This window comes from Phoca vitulina, unplaced genomic scaffold (assembly GCF_004348235.1).
Source record: "Phoca vitulina isolate PV1807 unplaced genomic scaffold, GSC_HSeal_1.0 scaffold5, whole genome shotgun sequence".
Lineage (NCBI taxonomy): Eukaryota > Metazoa > Chordata > Mammalia > Carnivora > Phocidae > Phoca > Phoca vitulina.
The window spans coordinates 58,375,097-58,399,312 of record NW_022589708.1 but is presented as its reverse complement, the minus strand read 5'-3'; the positions used below and the strand labels follow the sequence as shown (position 1 = coordinate 58,399,312).

General features: G+C 36.7%; 1 protein-coding gene across 3 annotated transcripts in view; it reads right to left on the bottom strand.

Annotated features, from left to right (window-relative positions):
- Window positions 1-7,762: 7,762 nt before the first annotated feature.
- Window positions 7,763-24,216, bottom strand: part of FNDC3A (fibronectin type III domain containing 3A) — a 153,509-nt gene continuing 137,055 nt past the window's right edge. For all 3 annotated transcript variants that reach the window (XM_032403045.1, XM_032403046.1, XM_032403047.1), the window contains 7 exons: window positions 22,391-22,504; window positions 21,533-21,682; window positions 21,148-21,431; window positions 20,837-21,049; window positions 18,221-18,387; window positions 16,885-17,012; window positions 7,763-9,671 (listed from right to left, as the gene is read on the bottom strand). In XM_032403045.1, the coding sequence (XP_032258936.1) occupies window positions 9,357-9,671; window positions 16,885-17,012; window positions 18,221-18,387; window positions 20,837-21,049; window positions 21,148-21,431; window positions 21,533-21,682; window positions 22,391-22,504 (1,371 nt within the window). In that variant the 3' untranslated portion in view covers window positions 7,763-9,356. The remainder of the gene's footprint in view (window positions 9,672-16,884; window positions 17,013-18,220; window positions 18,388-20,836; window positions 21,050-21,147; window positions 21,432-21,532; window positions 21,683-22,390; window positions 22,505-24,216) is intronic.

Genomic DNA, 24,216 nt, shown 5'->3' with positions numbered 1-24,216 from the left:
CTCCTTGGCCCACCCACTCCCTGTTGGGCTTGTCAGCAGGAGTGCTGGAGGGCAGGGCAGCGAAGAAGACACTTGCGCCTTCCTGTTCATGCCCCTTTCACCGCCGTCCCGCGAGGGCCCCGTGCCCTCCCAGCAGCACTGGCTTCAGCCTCCAGCTCCTCTGGGCACAAACAGAAGCCCCACCAGCAGCAGGCAGGCAGCCTCCCCTCCTCAGAGGTCTGGTTCCCAGTTCCCGGGGCTCCTCCTCGAACCTCCTGGGTTCTGATACCTGCAACATCTTCCTTTGGCTTCCAGCCCAAAGAGTGGCAGCTTTTCCCAGGTATATTACGTCTGTGTCACCTGTTTGCTTTCACGGCCTTCCAACACTTGTTATGCCAAGGTCCAATGTTAAATGAGCCTTATTAAGTATCTAGTGTGGCATCTGTTTTCCTGGCTGAACCCTAATGAATAGAGGGATGAATGCCTTTTCTGCTTACCTTTCATTAGCCAGAAGTCACCTGGCCTCTTCCAACCTCAGGTAGGTGGGGAGTGCCCTGAAGGAGGAGAACCAGTATTTGGCCAGGAACCTTGTATTTTGGAATTCAAACCATGTGTTCCAGTAACTAGTGCCGGATAGCAAAATTTCTGACCACTCGGCAGCTTAAGACAACCCTTTGATTGTGCCAATTCTGTGGGTTAGGAATACAGGAATGGCTTGTCTTTGCTTCCTGTTATCTGGGACCTCAGCTGCAAAGATCCAAAAGCTGGGAGTGGCTCGACAGCTAGGGGCCAGCCCCTGAAGTCTCATTCACTCACCTGTCTGGTGCCTGGACCCAGGAGACTCGAAGAGTGGGACGCCTGACTGGAGTGCTTGCATTATTCTGCACTTTGCTTTTTAACTTCATAACATGCCTTGGTGTTCTTTCCAGATCAGTAAACAGAAGGCTGCTGTATTCTTTTTGCTATAGCTGCAGAGCATTCCATTACGTTCAGTGTACAATTTATTTAATCATTTTCCCATCATTGCTCATTTAGGTATTTCCCCAGTCTTTTGCTGTTACAAACAGGTCTGCAATGAATAGTGTCCAGTGTGTCACAAATGGGTGATTAAATGGGTAGGTTAAATATTTGTCGGTGGACCTGCCTGATCAAAGAGTATGTGCAATGTGTAATATCCCTTCACAGGAATTGTACAGCTTAAACTCCGCCAGCAATGTCTTGTTTGTCTACTGTGTTACTGGCAGTGTAACCAAAATTTTGCAGTTTTTTTTTTTTTTTTTTTAAGATTTTATTTATTTATTTGACAGAGAGAGAGACAGCGAGAGCAGGAACACAAGCAGGGGGAGTGGGAGAGCGAGAAGCAGGCTTCCTGCCGAGCAGGGAGCCCGATGCGGGGCTGGATCCCAGGACCCTGGGATCATGACCTGAGCCGAAGGCAGACGCTTAATGACTGAGCCACCCAGGCGCCCCAAAATTTTGCAGTTTTGCCAATGATAGTGACACATGGTTTTTTGTGTTTTATTTTGCATTTCTCTTGTTATGAGTAAGATTGAGCATCTTGTCGTATGTTTGAGTTCTTTGTATTTCCTTTTCTGTGAACTGCTTGAATCCTTTGCCTGTTTTTATATTGGGTTATTGGTTATTTCATCTTCACATATTTAAGAATTTATTACGTTTTTCTATATTAGAGAGATTAGATAGATTAGCCCTTTCTGGAATATGAATTGCAACTATTTTTTCCCCACGTTTGCTATTTCCTTCAACTTTTTTTTTTTTAATTGCTATGCACAAGTTTTTATTTATAGGACATTGAAATGATCAATCTTTCCTTTTGTGGATTCTGTATCTTGAGGCATGATTTGAAAGGCCATTCCCATGCCAGGATTATATAGGAATTCTTTCACATCTTTTATTTAGTTTCATTGTTTCCATTTAAATGTTTGATTCATTTGGAATTCATTCTGGTGTAAGGTGTGGGTGATATGGATCCAACTTTTAATTTCTAGGTGGCTATCCGGTTGTCCCAACATCATCTATTGAATTGCTCATTTTTACTTCACTGACTTGAGGTGCCAGCTTTGTCAAATACTAAATTCCTACGTGTTCTTGAGACTATGGACTTTCTGTTCTGTTCCTTTAGGTTTTTTTTTTTCAGTACTCATATAAGTTATTGAGGCATTATAATTTAGTGGGGCTAGTCTCCTCTCATTGCTCTTTTTCAGAGTTTTTCTATTTTTATTTTTCCAAATGAATGGCGGTGCCATACTCTTTTATTTACAGTGGGTTTATAGTATCTTTTAAAACTTGGTGTCCCTTTGCGGCACCTGGGTGGCTCAGTCCTTAGGCGTCTGCCTTCGGCTCAGGTCATGTTCCCAGGGTCCTGGGATCGAGCCCCGCATCGGGCTCCCTGCTCCACGGGAAGCCTGCTTCTCCCTCTCCCATTCCCCCTGCTTGTGTTCCCTCTCTCGCTGTGTCTCTGTCAAATAAATAAAATCTTAAAAAATAAAACTTGGTGTCCCTTTAAAAAAATTCTTAACTATATTGTCATAAACTGTGTACACTCTTTCTGGAAATGTGTGTACTCCTGGGGCTTTTTGCAGTTTTACCCTCTTCACCCTTTGGAGGTCATTCTGAGCCAGATTCGCAGGGACTGGACACCAAATTTTCCACAGCATGATTAGACACTAGATTTCATGCTGGTATAAAAGTTAGAGACATTAATTATTAGTATTACTGGAGCACCCAATACATGAATTTTCCTCAAACGTGGTTTTCTAGGTTACTTTTCAGAACATAGGCTGTGAGAAACAAGGCCTTATACTACTATATATGGCCATTCCTACTGCACAGCAGTTGTCATTGGTAAAGTGTGTAACTGCAAAACGTATTTTCTCTAAGACCACTGAATCATCCTAGAAATAATGAAGAGTGTCAGAGCTGGTAACTTTGGCCTGGGCAGGCCAAATCATTTAGTAATTATCATGGACATCCATAAAAAATTCAGCCCACCCACTGAAAGTAGTAGGGACATCCAAGGGGGTCTGGGAAGTTTGAAAATCAGGAAGTGAGAAGTTGGTCTGTGTCCTTAGCAAAATGGATTTAATGATTAGGTCAGTTTATTGATTTGATGATGTCCAGGATTCTCTAGTCCTGTGCTGTCTGTATATTAGTCTTTAGGTTTATCTTATATTCCCTTTTCAAAAAATTGAGGTGAAATTTACATAAAATTAACCATTTTAAAGAGAACAATTCAATGGTATTTAGTATGTTCACAATGTTGTGCAACCATGACCTCTGTAGAGTTCCAAAACATTTCCAAAATAAAACCCCATACCCATTAAGCAATTACTCTCCATTTCCTCCGCCCTCCAGCCCCTGGCAACCACTAATCTTTAGTCTTTGCGGATTTATCTATTCTAGGTAATTCATATGAATAGAATCATACAACATGTGATCTTTTGTGTCTGGTTTCTTTCATTTAGCATAATGTTTTCCAGGTTCATCCACATTGTAGCTGTATTCCCTTTTTGAACATGTTAGCTTGTCTCATTCGTGCAAGGGGCAATAAAGGTACTTTCATCCTTGGATGGATGAGTATTTAAGACAGGGTTATTTCTGGGGCTGAGTGTAAGCTCAAAATGGAAGTCAAAGTATCAAAAGATGAAACTGTAGAGGAAAGAAATTAGAGCTGCTCATTTAGTTTGTTCCTTGTATCAGATTGTCCTTGTCTGATTTCTGTTCAATCCTTAGAGGGCTGTGGATTGTTTTGGATAGGGGGAAGTGTTTAGTACAATGCCTGGCTTGCAGAAAGTACTCAATAAATACTATTATAAATGCAATATTATTAATTTGATTTCCCTATTGAATTCAGGGATTTGTGAGAGAGACAGCAGAGGATAGTGTGGGGAGGCACTAGACCAGTCACCTGGGTTCAAATCTCAGCTCCATCATTTGTTAGCCATGTGACTTTTGGCAGATGCTTAACTCCTCCATGCTTCAGTTGATATTTAATACAGCAATTAAGAGGATTATATAACTAAGGTAAAGCACTGAACATAATGCCTAGCATGCATTGAGTGGTGAACAGATGCAAACCATTATGATTTGAATAAATCATGTGGCTTCAAAATCTATTGCTTCAAAGATCTTTTCCTTGGCAAATTTCCCATAGCAAGTATCCTTTTTATTATATAAGATGAAAAACAGTCATTATAGCATCTAAACGTTTGAAGGCTCCACTCTGTACATGGAAGATTTGATGACCATAACTATTAAAATCTTAGTTCTGTCAACTTTCTTTTTTGTATTTTCTCTCTTTTAAGAGTGTCAGGGAGAGAATAATGAATGAGTAATTTAAGGGATACTATTGAGGGTATATACACTATCTTAAAAAGTATATATGAAAATAGAATTTAAAAAAATTTTTTTAAAAGATTTTATCTATTTGAGAGAGAGAGAAAGAGAGAGAGCACACGAGAAGGGGGAGGGTCAGAGGGAGAAGCAGACTCCCCGCCGAGCAGGGAGCCCGATGCGGGACTCGATCCAGGGACTCCAGGATCATGACCTGAGCCGAAGGCAGTCGCTCAACCAACTGAGCCACCCAGGCGCCCTGAAAATAGAATTTTTAAAAAGTTCTTTAAAAATATAAGGCATTAATTATCATCACCAATATTGATGGTAGGTGGCTAGGTTACAGTATGCCTGGTTTTAGGTTTTGGAGAATCATTTTCTTTTGTAATCTGTCTGCCTGATTAAGCCACCACCCACACGGGATCCTTCTATAGAGAATGTTCATGATGGTAAGGACCATCATGCAATCCATGGAGTTCAAACAGGACATATAAATTTCTTTTCCAAACTACAGAAAAAAGAAGTGACATGCAACACTGAGTATCATATTCTTCTCAAGGCTGGATTCATACTTTGTTGCTTCTGTGAAGTGATGCCCCTATATTCAAAATATCTCCTCTTCCCCAACCTAACATTTTAAGCTTTATTGTGGTACCTACAGTCGTGACACTTAGGGATGTACCTGGATTTTTAAATTTTTTTTTTAAAGATTTTGTTTGACAGAGAGAGACACAGCGAGAGAGGGGACACAAGCAGGGGGAGTGGGAGTGGGAGAAGCAAGCTTCCTGCTGAGCAGGGAGCCTGATGCGGGGCTTGATCCCAGGACCCTGGGATCATGACCTGAGCCGAAGGCAGACACTTAACGACTGAGCCACCCAGGCGCCCCTGTACCTGGATTTTAAAAAGCAATGTATCCATAGTGTTGGGAAAACTGGAGAGCAACATGCAAAAGAATGAAACTGGACCACTTTCTTACACCATACAAAAAAATAAATTCAAAATGGATTAAAGACCTAAATGTGAGACCTGAAACCATAAAAATCCTAGAATACAGGCAGTAACTTCATAGCAACTGCTTTCTAGATATGTCTCCTGAGGCAAGGGAAACAAAAGCAAAAATAAACTATTGGGATTACATCAAAATAAAAAGCTTCTGCATAGAGAAGGAAACAATCAACAAAACTTCAAGGCAACTTACCGAATGGGATAAGGTATTTGCAAATGACATATCTGATAAAGAGTTAGCACCTAAAATACACAAAGAACTTATAAAACTCAACACCCAAAAAGTTAATAATCCAATTAAAAAACAGGCAGAAGATATGAACAGACATTTTTCCAAAGAAGGCATATAGATGGCCAATAAAAACATGAAAAGTTGCTCAACATCACTGATCATCAGGGAAATGCAAATCAAAGCTACACTGAGATACCACTCCACACCAGTCAGAATGGCTAAAATCAACAACACAAGCAACAAAAGGTGTTGGCAAGGATGTGGAGAAAAAGGAACCCTTTTGCACTGTTGATGGGAATGCAAACCGGTGCGGCTACTCCGGAAAACAGTATGGAGGTTCCTCACAAAGTTAAAAATAGAACTACCCTACACTTCAGCAATCACACTACTAGGTATTTATCTAAAAAATACGAAAGAAAAACAAATATAAATATATATATATGATGGAATATTACTCAGCCATAAAAAGAATGAAATCTTGCCATTTGCAACACGGATAGACCTAGAGATTATGCTGAGCAGAATCAGTAAGAAAAAGACAAATAGCGTACAGTTTCACTCATATGGGGAATTTAAGAAACAAACGAGCAAAGGGGAAAAAAAAGAAGAGAAGCAAACCAAGAAACAGACTCTCAACTATAGAGAACAACTGATGGTTACCAGAGGGGAGGTGGTGGGAGGATGGGTTAAATAGGTGATGGGGATTAAGAAGTGCACTTGTTATGATTAGCAGTGGGTGATGTATGGAAGTGTTGAATCACTATGTTGTACACCTAAAACTAGTATTACACTGTACATTAACTGGAATTTAAATACAAACTTAAAAAAAGGGCGCCTGGGTGGCTCAGTTGGTTAAGCGACTGCCTTTGGCTCAGGTCATGATCCTGGAGTCCCAGGATCGAGTCCCGCATCAGTCTCCTTGCTCAGTGGGGAGTCTGCTTCTCCCTCTGACCCTCCCCCCTCTCATGCTCTCTTTCTCTCTCAAATAAAATCTTAAAAAAAAACTTAAAAAAAAAAAGGGCAATGTACCCCTTTGAGATCTGTGGATGGAAATGTTAACAGGGGTAAGTGAGAGGGAACACTGAATTTTCTGGTACGTGAAAATTTTCAGGCATGGGCTGAACTTTCTGGCATGGTATTGTAGGTGGACATGCTGAACTTCCTGGTGGAGGGCAGACATAGGGGCAGATAGCAGTGCCAGTAATAGGAAGGTTCTAGGTCCCTGAAAGCTGGGAAAAAGAAGGTACTAACTAGGAAATAGAAGAATGCAGAAAAGGTATGAAGGTCAGATTTCCTTTCCGATGAGAACTTTACCTCAGAGCCATCCTTATTCTTTATACATGTAAAAGAAGCAAGATGTCTAGAGAACTGCATAAAATCAAGTCACTAGGATAAAACTTCTTACTTCATTCTTTAATCTACTGGATGTTACCTTCTTGAATATGGGTCCTCTCACACTGAAGATTTGAATACTGATAAAAAAAACTATTGTAAACCCACTGCAAGAAGGGAGACCTTAACATTTCATTCTCTAAAAGAGGCAGCAAATAATGAGTGTATAGGAATACAATAAACATATCTCAAAAAAGAATGATACAACTTTTATTTTCCATGGATTTTAAAGATACTTTTGCTACATAGTTATGTATTTTTATGAGATTATATTTTTTCATTTGTATGAAGTTCAACCTTATACAATTTTAAGGTGATATGTTTGGTAGTGTATAATCTTTAAAAAGTTTAGAGTTTTTGGAATGTACAGTATATGAGGTAAAATCAAGATTACATTAAAAATTGTTTTCTCCTCTGCACTGATTTTGCAGTGAGGCTCAAATGGCAAGCACACTATTAAATGACATTTACTATCAAAAATAGGAGTTCATTTGAGTTACTATGAAAAACATAAGCCACTGTAACCGCCACAGTGGCATATTTTACCATTTTAGACATTCAACTATATAGAAATCTCTGGGCTATTACACTCAAACTCATTTGTACTGCCAAATGTGGCACTTTTAAGAAGTTTCTAGAAAATAATCGCAATCACTGTTGTTTTGGGGGGAAAGTTAGCCTATACATGAGATTAAATTTAAATAAAATGTAAACATACAGTATATTATAGTGACAGATCATTCTTACCACTTGGAAAGGCCAAGTTTATCCGTTTCTTTTTTGAACAAAGGTTAATGTTTTTTCTACAGCACAGATCATTTGACATAAAACAATTACAATACATGCCCATTCTAATATAAGAGAAATTCTTCAGAGATCTTCAAAGCACAAAACATATGTCCTTTTTTCAAAGACTGACAGAAGTGCTTAGTAATCACTAAAATGCTAACCTCAGCAACTAAAAATTAGTGATTCACTATCCTAAAATTCAAATAATAAATTAAAAAGGCTAGTTACAAGTGTTTTACAGATAACAACAGATGTGATAAAACAAGAATTTTAGATAGTTTCATTACAAACTGTATTATTACTGGCAGTCATCGACATCTATGCAAGATGTACAATGTGATACTTGACAAAATTCAATCTGATCATCCAATAACTCACAAATGCAAGCTCACAAAACATTAATGAATTATGCAATTGCAAAGTGCTCTAATGCAACATTAACCACATGCAATCAACAATTTGGAACAGTATCCAGACAGACATTACATTAAACATTAGTTTTTCAAGAAAGAAAGCAGCTTGAAGTTTACTGGTGCAAATTAATTTTGTCTTCAGATTTGGTGCCCCAAACAAAAAGGTTAGGTTTGATTATGAATTCTGATGGTGATGGCAGTAGTTATGGGAGAAGCAGCAAAACTTATGGGAGTTCTTCAAAATTAGGCTATTCCAGATAGATGGAGTGAGTGTGTGTGTGTGTGTGTGTGTGTATATATATATATATTTCTACACTTGGTATGTATAGTTTATATATATGCCATATATGTATATGCATGTCCTCATACACATACATATAGTTCAGAGGCTCATAAAAACCAAATTAAATAGGTTTGAAATTCAGAGCTGAGTATGATTACTTTTAAAAAGTATAAAGCCCTCTATTCTTTTCCATGTTCTGAAGACCTGAAGAGGTGCTTTTTGAGTAAACATTAAAATATTTTTAGGCCAAGTAAACTGTCTGTGCTTTCTTTAAGTGATTTATCTGTAAATTCATGAATATATACTTGTAATGAAGAACTCCACATTTATCAAATAAGAAGTTTCTTTTTTCATGCATATTCTTTCATCCAGTTTTTGTCTGCTAAGCCCCTCCAGTTATTCATCATAATCCCATTTACCAAATAATTAAGACAAATGAGGAGGTAGAAATATAGCACTAGATTGCTTTCACAGCATCAGACTTTAACATTTTTTTTTTTTATAGCATGTTAGTGTAAATTTTAGTCATTCTGAATTTTTCACTAGGTAATATCTTTAGAACAAACAGATCAGGTTGTCACTGTTACACTCATGCTGACTGGTCAAAATATCAATTATATATTGTTGCCTCTTAGAAAGTTTGTTTTACAAGAAGGCATATAAAAAAAAAAAAAAGAAAAGGAAAGAAAAAAGTCCAACCAAACAAAAAACCAAAAATTGCTATTTCTGTGGCTTGCATTCTAATAAGGTGCAGCCTCTACCTAACGATATAAGCATTGAAAATGGCAAAAATGATGTATTATAGTCTCAATGCCAGTGCTAAATGCCACTGTTTTTGTAAAAGCAATACAGAAATAATTTTAGTACATGACAAAATAAAATGTAATACAGTATTAAAAATAAAGTTATATTTTCACTTGATTACAAAGTACTGAATGATAAAGGCAATCAAAATGGAAAAGAAAGCAAACAGCACGAGGATGACGGCGGCACACTGCTCGTCACTCAGTGCCCGCCGGGTCCTTGTGCTTTCCACAGTGTCTCTGTTAGTGCTGGCTGGTGGGTCAGTCCTCTGAGAGATGAAGAGCACTGTTGTGCTGTAGGGACCTACCAGGTCCTGATGCCCGACAGGGTCTTGGCACTGGCGAATGGCACACACACGGAAACGATATTCACAGTTCAGCTGAAGGCTTGAATACCGGAATGAAGAGTCAGGACCCTTGTAAATCTGTTAATAAGATAGTGGAAAAAGAATTATGTATGAAGGATAGGCAGAAAATCTGTTTTACAACTGGCTAGTTTTAGAATTATTTTTGACATGGAAGCTTGTGAGTGCCACTGCTTTTGTCTTTTAAATGGCATTTTAAAAATACCTACCTTTACATTAAAGAGCTTATCTGCTGTATAAGGGCAGGAGAAAGTGGAAAAGTGAGGATGTGAGATCTATCCTCACAGAACAAGCAAAATCAGCCCACAGGCATTTCCTTGGTTTTCTCAAATGTAAAGTCAAACTTTTGTGAAACCATTCCATGAAAAGAGAAACTACGTCTAATCATGCTTCTTCATTATATATAAATCTTTGTAAAACTGGTTTCTGTACAATTTCAAACATCTGCTGAAACAATGAATGAATAAGGGGCGCTTTCTACAGTTGTCTATGGCAAATTATTTTATAAACTTTAAAGAAACCACTTAGAATCAGAGAGTTGGATCTTAAAACCCAACTCCTCTGCCCATCCCTTAGAAAGGAAATAACAAGAATGGAATTCCATGGATTTTCAAGAGTGCTAGTGATTAAGAGGAAATGTATTGGGACTGGTCACTCCTGGTCCAAGCACTGCTCTGCCGTTCACACTTCATGTTATCTTAGACCAATTACCTTAGTACAATGAGAATAGTTATGTTGTATGGTAATTATGAGAGTGAAATAAACTAATATTTGTTAAAGGACTTAACACAGTGTCCAGCACATGGCAAGTGTTCAATATATGGAAGCTATGATTTCTGTTAATGAGTCCCTCCCCTCATTCTATAAATGAGAAAACTAAGGCTCATAGTGACTGCTCAATTGAGTTCTTCCAGCTAGTTGGTGGGCTCTAAGTGAGATCAACCCAAACCTGGGCTAGCCTTCTTTCAAGCAATTTTAGCTGCTTCAACTCTATCTGTGTTGTAAATCTAAATTTTTACATACTGGTTTGCTCCTGAAGGAGCAAGGTCAAGAGCTTTGTCTCACTTTGTCTCTTCAGAACCCAGTATATAACTGATACTTAAGGCAACTAAATTAGTGAATTATTTTTTTTAGCATTTAAAAAAATTTTTTTAGATTTTATTTGACAGAGAGAGACAGAGAGAGACAGAGAACACAAGCAGGGGGAGTGGGAGAGGGAGAAAGAGGCCTCCCGCCGAGCAGGGAGCCCGATGTGAGGCTCGATCTCAGGACTCTGGGATCATGACCTGAGCCGAAGGCAGACGTTTAACGACTGAGCCACCCAGGCACCCCTAAATTAGTGAATTACACTGACTAAGTAGAGGTCAAAATGTGTGTCAGTGGATGCTGAAAATCTATAAAGGAGCTTTTATTGAAGGAAATAAGACTTATGATGAAACAAAGAAAATGGTAAATATGCATTAGTTCTGAGGATGCACACAAGCAATACAGGGAGTGGGAATGTAGTAATGTTCACATCTGGACCATGGTAAAAGCAGTGATATCAGTAAATTAGAAGACTGTATTAGAAAGCAGTGTGAAAGAGTACACAATGAACCCAAAATAGTAAAAATAAAAAAAATACGTATTTGTCATATAGATGTAATAGGTGGTATTTGTCTTTACAATTTTCTTTACTTTCCATTTGTCTTCAAATGGGCATGGTAACCTCAACAAATGGTATGAGGGTGATAGGTGACGAGATCTGACAGAGGGTAGGAATATCTTCATAACACTAGTTGGAAATTTAGGTCTAATTCCACTGGGGCCACTTTAGGTGTGTGATATTTACAACAGTGTTTAAGGAATCCTGATCATAAAGCTGAATGAGGGATTGAGGGAGTTGGGCACGACAGGGGCTCCTGCTGTATGAAAGCACAAGGCTATGAGGCTTTGGTATAGTTTTTATGTATCATTTCTAGAAATGATTTTTAGTTGAGTAGGCAGGCAAAAAAAAAAAAAATTCCTTCAAGAGTTCAAAGCTTGGGGACCAAAAAGATGTTAGTATTTATGACACTGATGAAGTGAAGAGTTTGGAGAGGAGAGATTGGGAGGGAAGATAATGAGGTCAAGTTTTCAGTTTTGTTTCAGATGTTAGAAGGATATCTAAACAGGGAGACATCTTAGATAATTGTAGATCTAGGACTGAAGAAAACAGATAAACTTGCTAAAGCCTATTTATAGAAATGTTCATATAGCTAAGTGAAGCTATTCAAAATAAGCCTCAAGCTTGAGATAAGGTGGTTAAGTCTGAGACTGAGAAATAACACCATTTCCACTCCTCCATTTCATACTGACAAGATAAAATTGTTGCGATCTTAGTAAACAGAAAAAGGCAAGTAAAACTCTAATAAATTCATAATTTTTTGGCTTATAGCTATTGCTCACAGATTACTTAGATAAATTACATAAAATTAAAACAAAATGAAAAAACAGCTCTTTATATTTGCTATCAATCAACTATCCATTTATAGGCAGAGTATGGCAAATATCAATTAATGCAGATTTACAATTAAGAAAATGGCAGATAAGAGAGTACGGTTTTCATTTTGCATTTTATTTTTTTCATTTTTCATCTTAATGGAGAAATGCAAACTAAACTTAAGCTTGTGAAGTTTGTGCATGTTTAGCTGGCTAAAGAACTTTGAAATAGTACACCAGCTGCAACAGAATTTTATAGGAAAACTTTTAAAGAAAGTTTAGATTTTTATAAATTGGTATTTCTCTTTTAGTTTTTTTTTTTAAAGATTGTATTTATGAGAGAGAGAGAAAGAGACCACGAGCAGGGGGAGGGGCAGAGGGAGAGGGAGAAGCAGGCTTCCCGCTGAGCAGGGAGCCCTATGTGGAACTCAATCCCAGTACCCTGGGATCATGACCTGAGCAGAAGGCAGACGCTTAACCGACTGAGCCTCCCAGGCGCCTTGTCCTTATTTTAGCTTTGTGAATATGTCATAGCATGAAGAAAATAACAACTATAGAACAGGGGCCAATAAAAATGAAACCAGTATCTTACCTGTTTATCTCTCTCCATATCCACACATTCTAGAAACCTATTTGGTTGGCTAGATTAATTTACCAAGTACTCATACAAAAATGCAAAATAGTCCTTTTTTTATCTTTCAAGGATAAGTGAACATGTTTACTATCAAAGATAACCACTTTTGAAGTTGTCATTACAAAGGAACAAATTCTGTTTAACTATTTCTACTTTCTGCATGTTTCACATCCACAATCTGATTTTACACTGAGTAATATGCACTATATATATTATTTACAGCAGTTAGTATAAGAATGATTTTAACAGTATGTTACGTGCAGACTTGTTTGTATTTTTAAGGTTTATTTTGCATTTGATTACATTTAAAAGTAATTATTCATTATGACATGTGATAAAAGGCATTATCTTGTCATATAATATAATATATATAATATGGCACATATGGTCATATATGTGCATATAATATGGCACATATGGTCATATATCATCCTTCTGTAATTTATGGATATATTATTGCAAATACTTACTTCATAGTGATCAATACATGAAGAGAACAGTAAAAAACCCTGAAAACAACGGAATGTAGACAAATAGCCACATGGCTCTTGTCTATACCATTCCTCTCCTCTATTATTGTTGAGGGAGTTATAAGTGAACTTGGAATTTTAGAGCAGTTCTTAGGTTTATTGTGCATAAGCACCACTTAGAACTTAAAAAAAAAAAAAACAATCATGGGTCCTGTTCTTAAGACATTCAGGTTCACTAGGTCTGCAGGCCACTCAGAGGGGCACTGCTTTTGGGAATCTAAGTTCAGAAGTTTTAAGAAAAAAAAAAAAAGTTGTATAGAATCCACCAAGCCACTGTCCTAGTACCCATTCTCTGACACTGCCAACAGTACTGATTTTTGATGGGGTATCAAACTCTCCCTTACCCAATCCTTGTACTTGGAGAAGCTTGCCTCATTATTAACTGCAGAGGAGGCCTCTAAATCCTGAAATAGTCATTGGTTCAGGGATGGCTTTGCAATCTAAGTGCTTTGTCTTCCCTGAATGTGAATGAGTGAAAGTAAGTTCCTCACAGCTAAGGGCAGTCACTGAAGACTGTTGAGAAAAACCATGCCCCTGATGACTTCACTGAGCTTCTGAATCAAGCCTCCTGAAGCCTGCCTACCTTCAGGCTTCTCCCTAAGAGGATTTACACTTAATTGTGCTAGTCTGCGTTGGTTTTTATGGTACTTGCAACATAATGAGCTGTGACACAGAAGTGCCTTAGGTACAGACTCCCAGATGGGATCAGCTTTGAAAATGGCTTTACTGTCCCCCAATATTTTTATTTTACCTTGTTATACTACTTGAAATGCCATTTTGGTAAAAAAGCACTTGCTTTTAAAAATGTATACACTTCCCCGAGGGGATTACAGAACCAGAAGACACTTACCTTTGGTATGAATTTTCCCATGCAAATTAGTCTTTCTCCTAATGCCAATAAGGTCAGCTATACTTTGTATATGGGAGCTACGATGTGTCAGACAGGGAGGCAAGAGTCAGAGGGAGAGTGTGATTTTAGAGAATGCAGGCAATTTTAGGTGAGGTGCTACAGAACGGGGCACGGGGCAGTGAGAAGGCAGCTAAGAATTTTCTCAAAGCTGATCAAAAAGGGACGAAGAAAGGGAAGAATACAAAGAAATCAATTTGTTTCTACTTTTCCCTTCTATGTCCCTCTAAGTTTGGCCCAGGGTCATGAGTACTTGTTGCTGCCAGGGGAATTTCTTTCCAGATCGCTAATCCCAGCAACATTATAGGTTAAACAGGTTTTTATAGGCTAGTTTAGAAATTCAACCACCAACTTATAAGTAATAATCCCTTCTTAAAAACATCAGCCATTCCTACTGCTATGGAATACAGACCTACAGGACCCGGCTTCCTTAACTACACACTTCATTCTTGAGTCTTACTCCAGTCACACTTCAGAGTTCATGGCTCCTTCTCAGCTCACCAGTGCCACCATGTCCCCCTCCTCCCGCCCTCACTTAAATGGCACTCCTTTTAGAAAACATTCCAAAGTCCAGCTGGAATAAATCATTCTTTTTTATAAAGTACGGTTTTATCTTTATTATGATCTTTTGTTTGGCTACATAAAATGTCACGATTATAAAATTTCTGCTTGTTAAATTCTCAACAACTTTTTGAAATCAGAACAGTAACCTATTAATATTGTAGCCCCCCCATAATTCTTTATACATGGTATTTAATACATGTGTGCTGAGTATTAAATAAATCTTAAGTAAAATATTAAATTTCATGAATGAAACTGAACTCTTAAAAAAACAACCTTCAAACTTTTGGAGTATAACTTGCCAATAAATTGTAAAATTTTATAAACATTTAAGAGATTTAGATGAGCAAATATACTACGAGGTTCTAAGGAAATTAGTATTTTCAGTTTTACGGCATGCTTACAATCTTAGGTAAGTGAAAGTGATGACAGGGTTAATTTAGCTTTTAGGTTTTATAAATTAGAATTAGCATTGCTGTTTCATGTAGTGATATGTTTATTAAAATTCATACACTACTCAAATGTGGGGCCCCTATTTCCTTTAAACATGTAATGCAATTACATTTTTTTAAATATTAATTTTGCTTCCTCCTTGGAAGGAAACCTGCTTATCTGTAAATTATATTCAAATCTGATTATCATGTCAATTTGCAGATGGCTTAATAAAGAAAAACAATCACATGCCAAATTTAATCTGACTCTTTGGAGCCTTTTGTAATTTCACTTAAGAAATAACACTTCCAGGGACGCCTGGGTGGCTCAGTTGGTTAAGTGTTTGCCTTTGGCTCAGGTCATGATCCCAGGGTCCTGGGATCAAGTTCCACATCGGGCTCCTTGCTCGGCAGGGAGCCTGCCTCTCCCTCTGCCTGCCGCTCCCCCTGCTTGTGCTCTCTCTCTCTGGCAAATAAATAAAATCTTAAAAAAAAAAGAAAAAAAAGAAAAAAGAAATAACACTTCCATACTTAACAAAACTTGAAAGAAAAAATTATATCGATATTGAAAAATCTATTATTAATAGCTATAATAGCATGAGACTGAAATAAAACAGATGAATGACTGAGTTCCTAGTGGGAAAAGAAAATACAAGATGCACAAATGAAAACAACCCAAGCTTAAAAGCATTCAAAATCAAGAAGGGAGAATCAGATGAAATGCTTATAGAAATTAGGCTTCTGAGTTGCATAAAAACAACTTTATAAAAGATTCAGTGAACACTGGTAGCTCCCCACTTGATCTCACTGCTATTCACCCTCCACCAGAAAGCCATCTCTGAAATTCTTCAGCCAGGTAGGTGACACTTCTGCTAGGCTTCCATAAGAACTATTATCATATTTACAACACTACATTATAATTATGATCATTACTGTTATTGTGAAAGCCTCCTTAATGTTCTCTGCTTCTACCTGTGTCCCATTCTAGCCAAAATGACCTTGTGTCTGATCTTGTGACTACTCTGGTCAAAATCCGCTACTGGTTTCTCATTTTACGTGGAGTAAAAAAGTCACAGTGTGGCCTATAATGCCCTACATGACCTTCATACCACTCATAGATCCTCTTTACCATTAACTACTTGACTTTATCTACTATTTTTCCCATTGCTCACATAACTCCATATTGGCATCCTTGTTGTTCATTAAATTTAACACTCATGCTCCTACCTCAGGGCCTCTGCACCTACTGCTTCCTCTTCCTGGAACACTGTTCTCCCCATATTCACCTCCTTTGATTCTCTGATTGTTACCCGACTGCCCTGTATGAAATAGCACTAGCTGTCTCTCCTCCCAAGACTGCCTATTCCTTTTACCCAGTTTTATTTATTCTCCACTTATACTTATCACTATCATATGATATACAAATGTATTTGCTTTTAGTGTCTTTTTCTACTGAATATAAGTGCCATAGAGGCAAGAACTTTTTGTTCAGTGTTATATATCCTGAGTGCCTAGCACATAGTTTAATAAATTCTTGTCAAATGAATGAATAATCTGTTAAATATACAGTTCGTACTTAAAAGATTTTAAATCCTGAGATACTGTGTAGTTACTAATCTTTGGAACACGGTAAGTACTAAATAAATGTTTTTGAATTAGGAATATAAAGATAGTCAAATCTTGCATTACAAGTACATAAAAATGAGAAAGATAAAGATAAGTATCCACAGAATTACATCTTTGCACATACCTGTTTAAATTCTGAATCTTTTCCCAACATAACTTGAAGACTGTAAATAACTGGATCACCTTTCATTGGCTGTAAACATTCCCATGTAATTTCACAAATGTGATCATTTATTTTCTCTATTTTGGGGGCTGTAGAGAACAAATACAAATAAAATCTGCTCTACTTGATTTTTAACTTGGCACATCACACAGACACTTGTTTTAATCAAAATCAACAAACCTTTAAAACTCAGTTATATACCTGAATTTTTGAAATTTGGAGAGACATGGTTAATGGTTCACTCTTATTATCTCCAGGCCATATAATCTATAGGTGCTACAATGGCCAGATAGACTAAAAGATCTGTCAAGGTAAGCACTGTTTTCATTGAGTTAAAAAGCCAGAAGAGGGGTTATGTCAGTTCTAAAACAACATTAATGGTGCTTCTAAGAGCATACCTAGAATATGAAAATTTGTAATTTAAGAAATCTCCTAAATTGAAAAATAAGTTGAAAAATACCCCTCGTTGCTTGATATAAAACTGCTTCACTCAATGGTAGGGAACAAAGGGTTAAAATCAGCAATATTCATAAGGCTAAGAAACATTAAACTGGATGACAGAACAGAAAAAGGACTCAGTAAAACTCCATCAACATTATTAGAAAGATATTCAAGAACAGTCCTGCTAACTGTGGATCTGCTTAACAAATGACACATTCTAGTACACGATCCAGGACATTGTACTAGAAGTCTCTGTGATTTGTCCTCAGTGTGAGGAATGTTAGTGATTTTGGCTAAATATACAAAGTGCAATCCTTGCCAGGGTCATTTTAAAATAAGAACCCCTCTAAAATTAATTTTAAAGATATTTGTATATAGAAATGTGTGAATGTGTATACAAATTTGATTAAAAAATTCAAGTTAACTAAGAATGTATTTATGTTTTCCTTAACAGGCAACCTGGCGTTCTCCCTGAAATCCAAATGAATGACATATTAACAACTCAAAACAATTCAAGTTTGTGATTTTTTTTCTTTAAGTAACAATAGCAGAAACAGCAAATGACCCTATAAGAAAACCAGCATTATCTATTCAATTTAGTACTTTTATGTTAGATTATTAAAAAGGTTAGTGACAAAATCCAGTACTTGTCTGAGTATCAATGTGCTAGATAAAACAGCTTTTATTATTGAGTGAAACTCTCAATAGGTGGGCTTGTCTATATAATTTCTTTTTTATAACTTAAATACTGGACACATACTGGATGATAAATTGTAATAACAGCACATAAAGCTATTTGTGAAGATGCATTTAAAATTTATTATTAAAGAAAATAACTTAAGGATGTATAACTTACCTTTCAAGGCAGCTGGGACCGATTTTGGAGTAGTAAAAATATATTCTTGGGAAAGAGGACCTTCCCCTGATTCATTACAAGCTTGAATACAGAATTTATAGGATGTTGACTCATTAAGTCTTTGTACTTTGTATGTATGACATGGACCTCTGTATAAGGATACAAACCTAAAATGGAAATGATCCTTATTAAAAATAAACCTTGACTACTTTATGAAAAATATTTAAAAACTATTAAAAAAGTACAGTTGGGACATTACTCTTAGAATTTAATGCCAGGAATGCTTTGTTACTCCAAATAAGTCTTTATTTTTTTCATCAGATGATGAAAATCACAGGATTGGTAAATTTCCTAATTTGACATGGTTTCCTGAAAAATTATTGCTAAATTTTGTGTCCAATCATAGTAACTTTTCAGGCTTCTGGTACAGCTTTGTTTCTGACTGCTATCATTTAATGTCCATACATTTTTTTTTATTAACATATAATGTATTTGTTTCAGGGGTACAGGTCTGTGAGATTCATCAGACTTAAAAAATTCACAGTGCTCACCATAGCACATACCCTGCCCCAATGTCCATCACCCGGCTACCCCATCCCTCCCATCCCCCTCCACTCCATACATTTTTAAAGATACTCAGAATACCGTAATTTTCATCAGCGTCTTAGGCATACAATTTATTATATAAAAAAAAGAGAACCCTCAATTTCCAGGCATAATTTTAGCTGATTTGGTGATGTCTCCTAGAGATTTACACAGCAGTATGAAAGAATGTGTAATTTGCCATAAATTATCCACCTGAACTGTTCGATGAAAGTTTGATATCATATATGTCATCCATAAGTTAGTTCAATGTTCCCCAATACTTTTGATTGGCTATTTTAAATTTTTTGGAAATTGGGGAGTGAATAATGGAATGAATGCTCACATAGTTCTAATAGTCTGAAAACTGTACTAAGGTTAAAAATGAAAAAATAGTTAATGACCTGAAGTAACAGTAGTTCCAAGAAGCAGTAATTAGATAAGCCTTGCCTTTTTAATCTCCCCATTTTTTTTTTTTTAAAGGATAGGGAACAAAAGAGTTTCAACCACTATTGAAAAAGCTGAACAATGACAAAATCTGCAGTCAGCAAAGACCTGAAATAGCATTCAGACACTATCCCACAGCAAATGAAAACAGTTGTGAAAAATCAAAGGGAAAGAGTATAACTAAAGGTATTATTACACTGATTTATTAAATAGACAGTAAACTTACAATATCATAGAAAGTTTTAATTTCTTTATTTTCCACAGCCAGTACCTTACAATTCTCTAGATGATAGCTAAATATTAATTAAGCTTAATGTTCTAGCCTACTAATATAATCTATATTAAATGGAATCTTTATTCTATTACATTTCAATCAAACATGAATTAGACCCATTTCCAGTAAACCTTCTTGCATTACCCCAAATGTAAATGCTACAAAGGGGATGAAAATAACTTATAGAATTAATTCACTCAAAGATAACATGTATTAAAGATAAATGGCTATACCAAAAACCTGTAGCAAGGCAAAGAACCTCCTTCTAAAGATAAGGCTTTACAAAGTGAACATAAAATTCTGCCAAAAATAAAGCCTAATACTCATAAAGGCACAGATTTCAGAAAATGATCAATATTGTTTGCTCTGCATAATGCTTTTACTGGTGATACAGTATGTTTAATTCCATATGTTATTATAAATGTGTATTTCTGAGAGTACTTATGTACAAGTACCATGAATATTCCATTATTGAATAATTGGCTAAGATGCAAACACAACACAAAAAACAAAGTCGGAAAACCTTAGGAAAAACTGCTACTAGCATTCTGAATCCATGAGATATACAAACTGTTTCTTACAAGCTGAATGAAAGTAGAAAAGTAAAATTCAGATTCTTAAAATATTAGAAGAGTAACACCTGTGGAGGGTATATGGCATTGTTTACATGGGATATAATGTCAATAAACAGCGTCAGATTTGCATTTGAATAATTTATATTACACATATTTTGATTTATAATTAAAAATGATTTAGTGGGATAATATATGGCATGGATGTAATGAAAATGTAAAAGATGGCAGCAAAGACAAGAACCTGAATAGCAAGGGGACTGGCTAATAATCAGAGACTAACCAAGATCTGACAGTGAGGAACTGAACTGTATTTTACTTAGCGCCCAAGCCCTGTGACAGGGGTGCGGAGGAAAGTGAGACATAATCCCTACCCTCAAGGATCTCAGAGGCCTTAAGCCAATTAATCATTTACTGACAAAACTGCCTCTGCTGGAAGTAAGGGTTGAAGAACTTTGTTGTAGCAAAGACTGTTTTTTTACTATAAGCATGAAGAGAGTAAATGGGTTAAGAGAAGAGAGCCAAAGAATAGCCCACTTAATTTTTCTCTTGGCATCCCACTCACAAGTTATAAACAGGAAATCGTCACTATATCTTCTGGTGTTTTGAAAATAGCACATTTAAAATTATTTCTTATCAGAATTCTAACCTTGTTTTTGAAAGCTTATTTACTTCTGTTTATTAAAATTTATATACTTAAGATCTAAGAAACTATATAAAGAAGCAATTAAGAACACCTACCTTCCGTTCTTATCCTCCATCTGAAGGTGGTACTGAATAGAATCTGTTGACAGTGTTTTTGGGGTTCCTTCTCCCCATTTCAGCTTAAGGTTCTGGTGGCTGAAGGCAACACATTCCAGACGAGGTGGATCAGGAGGGAGGGGCTTAGTTTTTAATTTTATCATGTGGCTGAAAGGACCAGCTCCAAGGCTATTCAAGGCTTGAATTCGTATTCTAAGTGCCACATTAAGAAAAAAAAATCCAGTTATGATTATTCTACTTAAAGTTTCTCTCTGGTTTAGGCAAAAATTAACATAGTTTATAGAGTGTACCTGTATGTTGTATCTGGTTGCAAATTGTCTATAATATAGCTTGTAACCTTTCCCACTGCCAAGGGCTGTTTATCTCCCAAGTCTATGCTGTAGGCAAGGATTTCCGAACCATGGTCACAAGGCTTTTCCCAGGTTATTGCAAGGCATGTACAAGGTGAATAAAGGGGATTTTCTATCTCATCATCATTTAGTTCTTGAAGACAAGTCACAATAGCAGGAACTGATGGTGGAGTCACACAGGCTACTACTTCACTGAAAGGACCTGCGCCCACAATACTCAGAGCCTACAATTAACAGAGCCCATAAGTTAACAAAAACATGACCAACAAAATGCTCATAGAACACAAAACTCTGGCTAGAGTAGCAAGGCCCTGACCACCTTTACCTGGACTCTGCAATAATAGGTAGTTGCTGGTGAAAGTCCTTTTAATTCATAACTGAGACCAGGCCCACAGTAACACATCTGCATACTTCCTTCCACGCCTCCCCACTCCAATCGATATTCAGTGACATCAGTTCCATTACTCAATGGGACCTTTAAATTAAGAAAGGGAAAAGGTCTTCAGTCTTGACACTGATAGATGGTTTTTGGGCAAAATCTTTCTTTACCTGAGCATATCAAAAACTGAACTGCTTTTGAATTTCTTTAAAATGTTTAAGTAGAATTAAAACTGTTCAATATTATATTTTTATTCATTAAGGTCACCTGAATGTAAGATTGGTCAAAAAATACTTTGTTTTCAATAAAAATATGACTGAATCACTTCAGAAAGAGAATTTTGAGGTAAATATACTTCAAAATAATTCTATTAAGTAATATAAATGTTAAATCATGTAAGGACATTTTCTTTGTTAAATTTCAAAGGAAATTGAAAATGTAATTATCATTACTGATCATTACTAGACACAATAAACACAGAGGAGATAATAAATAGAAATAGTATTATACTGATTTCTACGAATGTTTATTCTGAACATTAAACTCACCAGGGGCTAAATATCTCAGTAATGAGACAAAGCCTTTGAAAAAAATACAAAGCACATCATGAACAAGAAACTATACACTTGTGATGCAAATATGCCTTACTTAAATGCTTTGAAGAGAAAAAAATTCACTTTTTACCACATGAATTTCACTAGGACTTACTGTTTGCATAATTTAGGAAGTGAAATGAAGAGTATCTCTATTATTTTATATGAACTATTCTAATCATTTAAAGTAAGTCAATGGGAATTACAATACCTCCCAATTTACTTGTGCGCAAGTTGCAGATCTGCATGTAACTTGAGGAGGCTTGCACTGATCTGGTGGTCCAGGGGCTGTAGTAATATCACATTTTTCTGAAAATGGTCCAAACTAGAAAAACAAATATAGCCAGTATTTTCATTTTTCACCCACTGATTGCACAGCTCTCCATAAATATTCATAAATTCACATAATAAATAAGTGTATTATCACTCTCCTTCAAGACTAACTGGTCATAATATAATTCTAAAATCATTCACAGAAAGTAAAAAGATTTAATGGTCATGGAAGTCACTGTGGGTTATTTTTAAGTTTTAATTATTTACTGTGTTTTCTTCTCCTGCACCTTTTTCCTTCATGAACTGTTCCTGTAAGAAGGGCAGGGTATTAGGGAATTAGGTATGTGGAGTAAGTCAGAAGAAATTATATAAGGAGTGAAGACAAGGATGCCAACTAAAGGTATGGGAGATGGTAGCATAAATTATATCTTAAAATTTAGAGTAACTTTTTTTTTTTAAGATTTTATTTATTTATTTGAGAGAGAGCGTGCGCGTGTGCATGACTGAGCACAGGAGGGGGAACAGCAGAGGGAGAGGAGGAAGCAGGCTCTCTGCTGGGCAGGGAGCCTGATGCGGGACTCAATCCCAGGATCATGACCTGAGCTGAAGGCAGATGCTTAACCAACTGAACTACCCAGGTGCCCCAAAATTTAGAATGGTTTTAAAAAGAGTCTAAAATGTATATTCTCTGGAAATGCAGAAACCAAATATTTACTTAAGATGATTTTGACAAACTATCAGAATCCTGAAAATACAAATTAAGAACACTAGCATTAAAGATGCTATCCCAGGGTGCCTGGGTGGCTGAGTTGGTTGGGAAACTGCCTTTGGCTCAGGTCATGATCCTGTCATCCCGGGATCGAGTCCTCCATCGGGCTCCCTGCTCGGTGGGGAGTGTGCTTCTCCCTCTGACCCTATCCGCTCTTGTGCTCTCTCTCTCAAATAAATAAATAAAATAAAAAATCTTAAAAAAAAAAAAATAAAGATGCTATCCCAGTGTACTGAAGCCTTGTGAGGCTGACAAGATAATGACTTCAGACAGGAAACAATGACTTATGTTAGAAATGCCAACAAAGTATTGACATAAGAAATTTTAAAATAAGTTTACAGATACAGATACTGAACTCAGTTGGAGAATGGGACTAAAATATAGTACAGTTCACTAAAATATGAAATAATGGGAGAGGAGAGACTTGTCAGTTTAATTTTGTGAAACTGTAATTATAGAATAAGGAAACAGAATGTTACTCAATTGAGGCAAGAAACTACTGCTTTGTCCTTAGAGAACCTGCTTTAATGCAGAGATGAGATATGTCCTGGTTGAGTGGAAAGGGCTTTGGCTCTGGAGTCTGACAGCCCTGAGTCTGTAGCTTATCTCTGTCACTTCTTACTTGTGTGACTGTGGGCAAGATATTTAGCTTTTCTGAGCCCTAGCCTCCTCAGCTGTAAAATGGAGATATCACCTATTTTGTCTATTTTATGGACTTGTACAGATACATAGATAATACTTTTTAGTTTTTTTTGTTTATTTTTTGTTTTTTTTAAAAGATTTTATCTATTTATTTGACAAAGAGAGACACAGTGAGAGAGGGAACACAAGCAGAGGGAGTGGGAGAGGGAGAAGCAGGCTTCCCGCCGAGCAGGGAGCCCGATGTGGGACCCAATCCCAGGACCCTGAGATCATGACCTGAGCCAAAGGCAGATGCTTAACGACTGAGCCACCCAGGCACCCCCACAGATGATACTTTTTAAAAAGTCTCATAA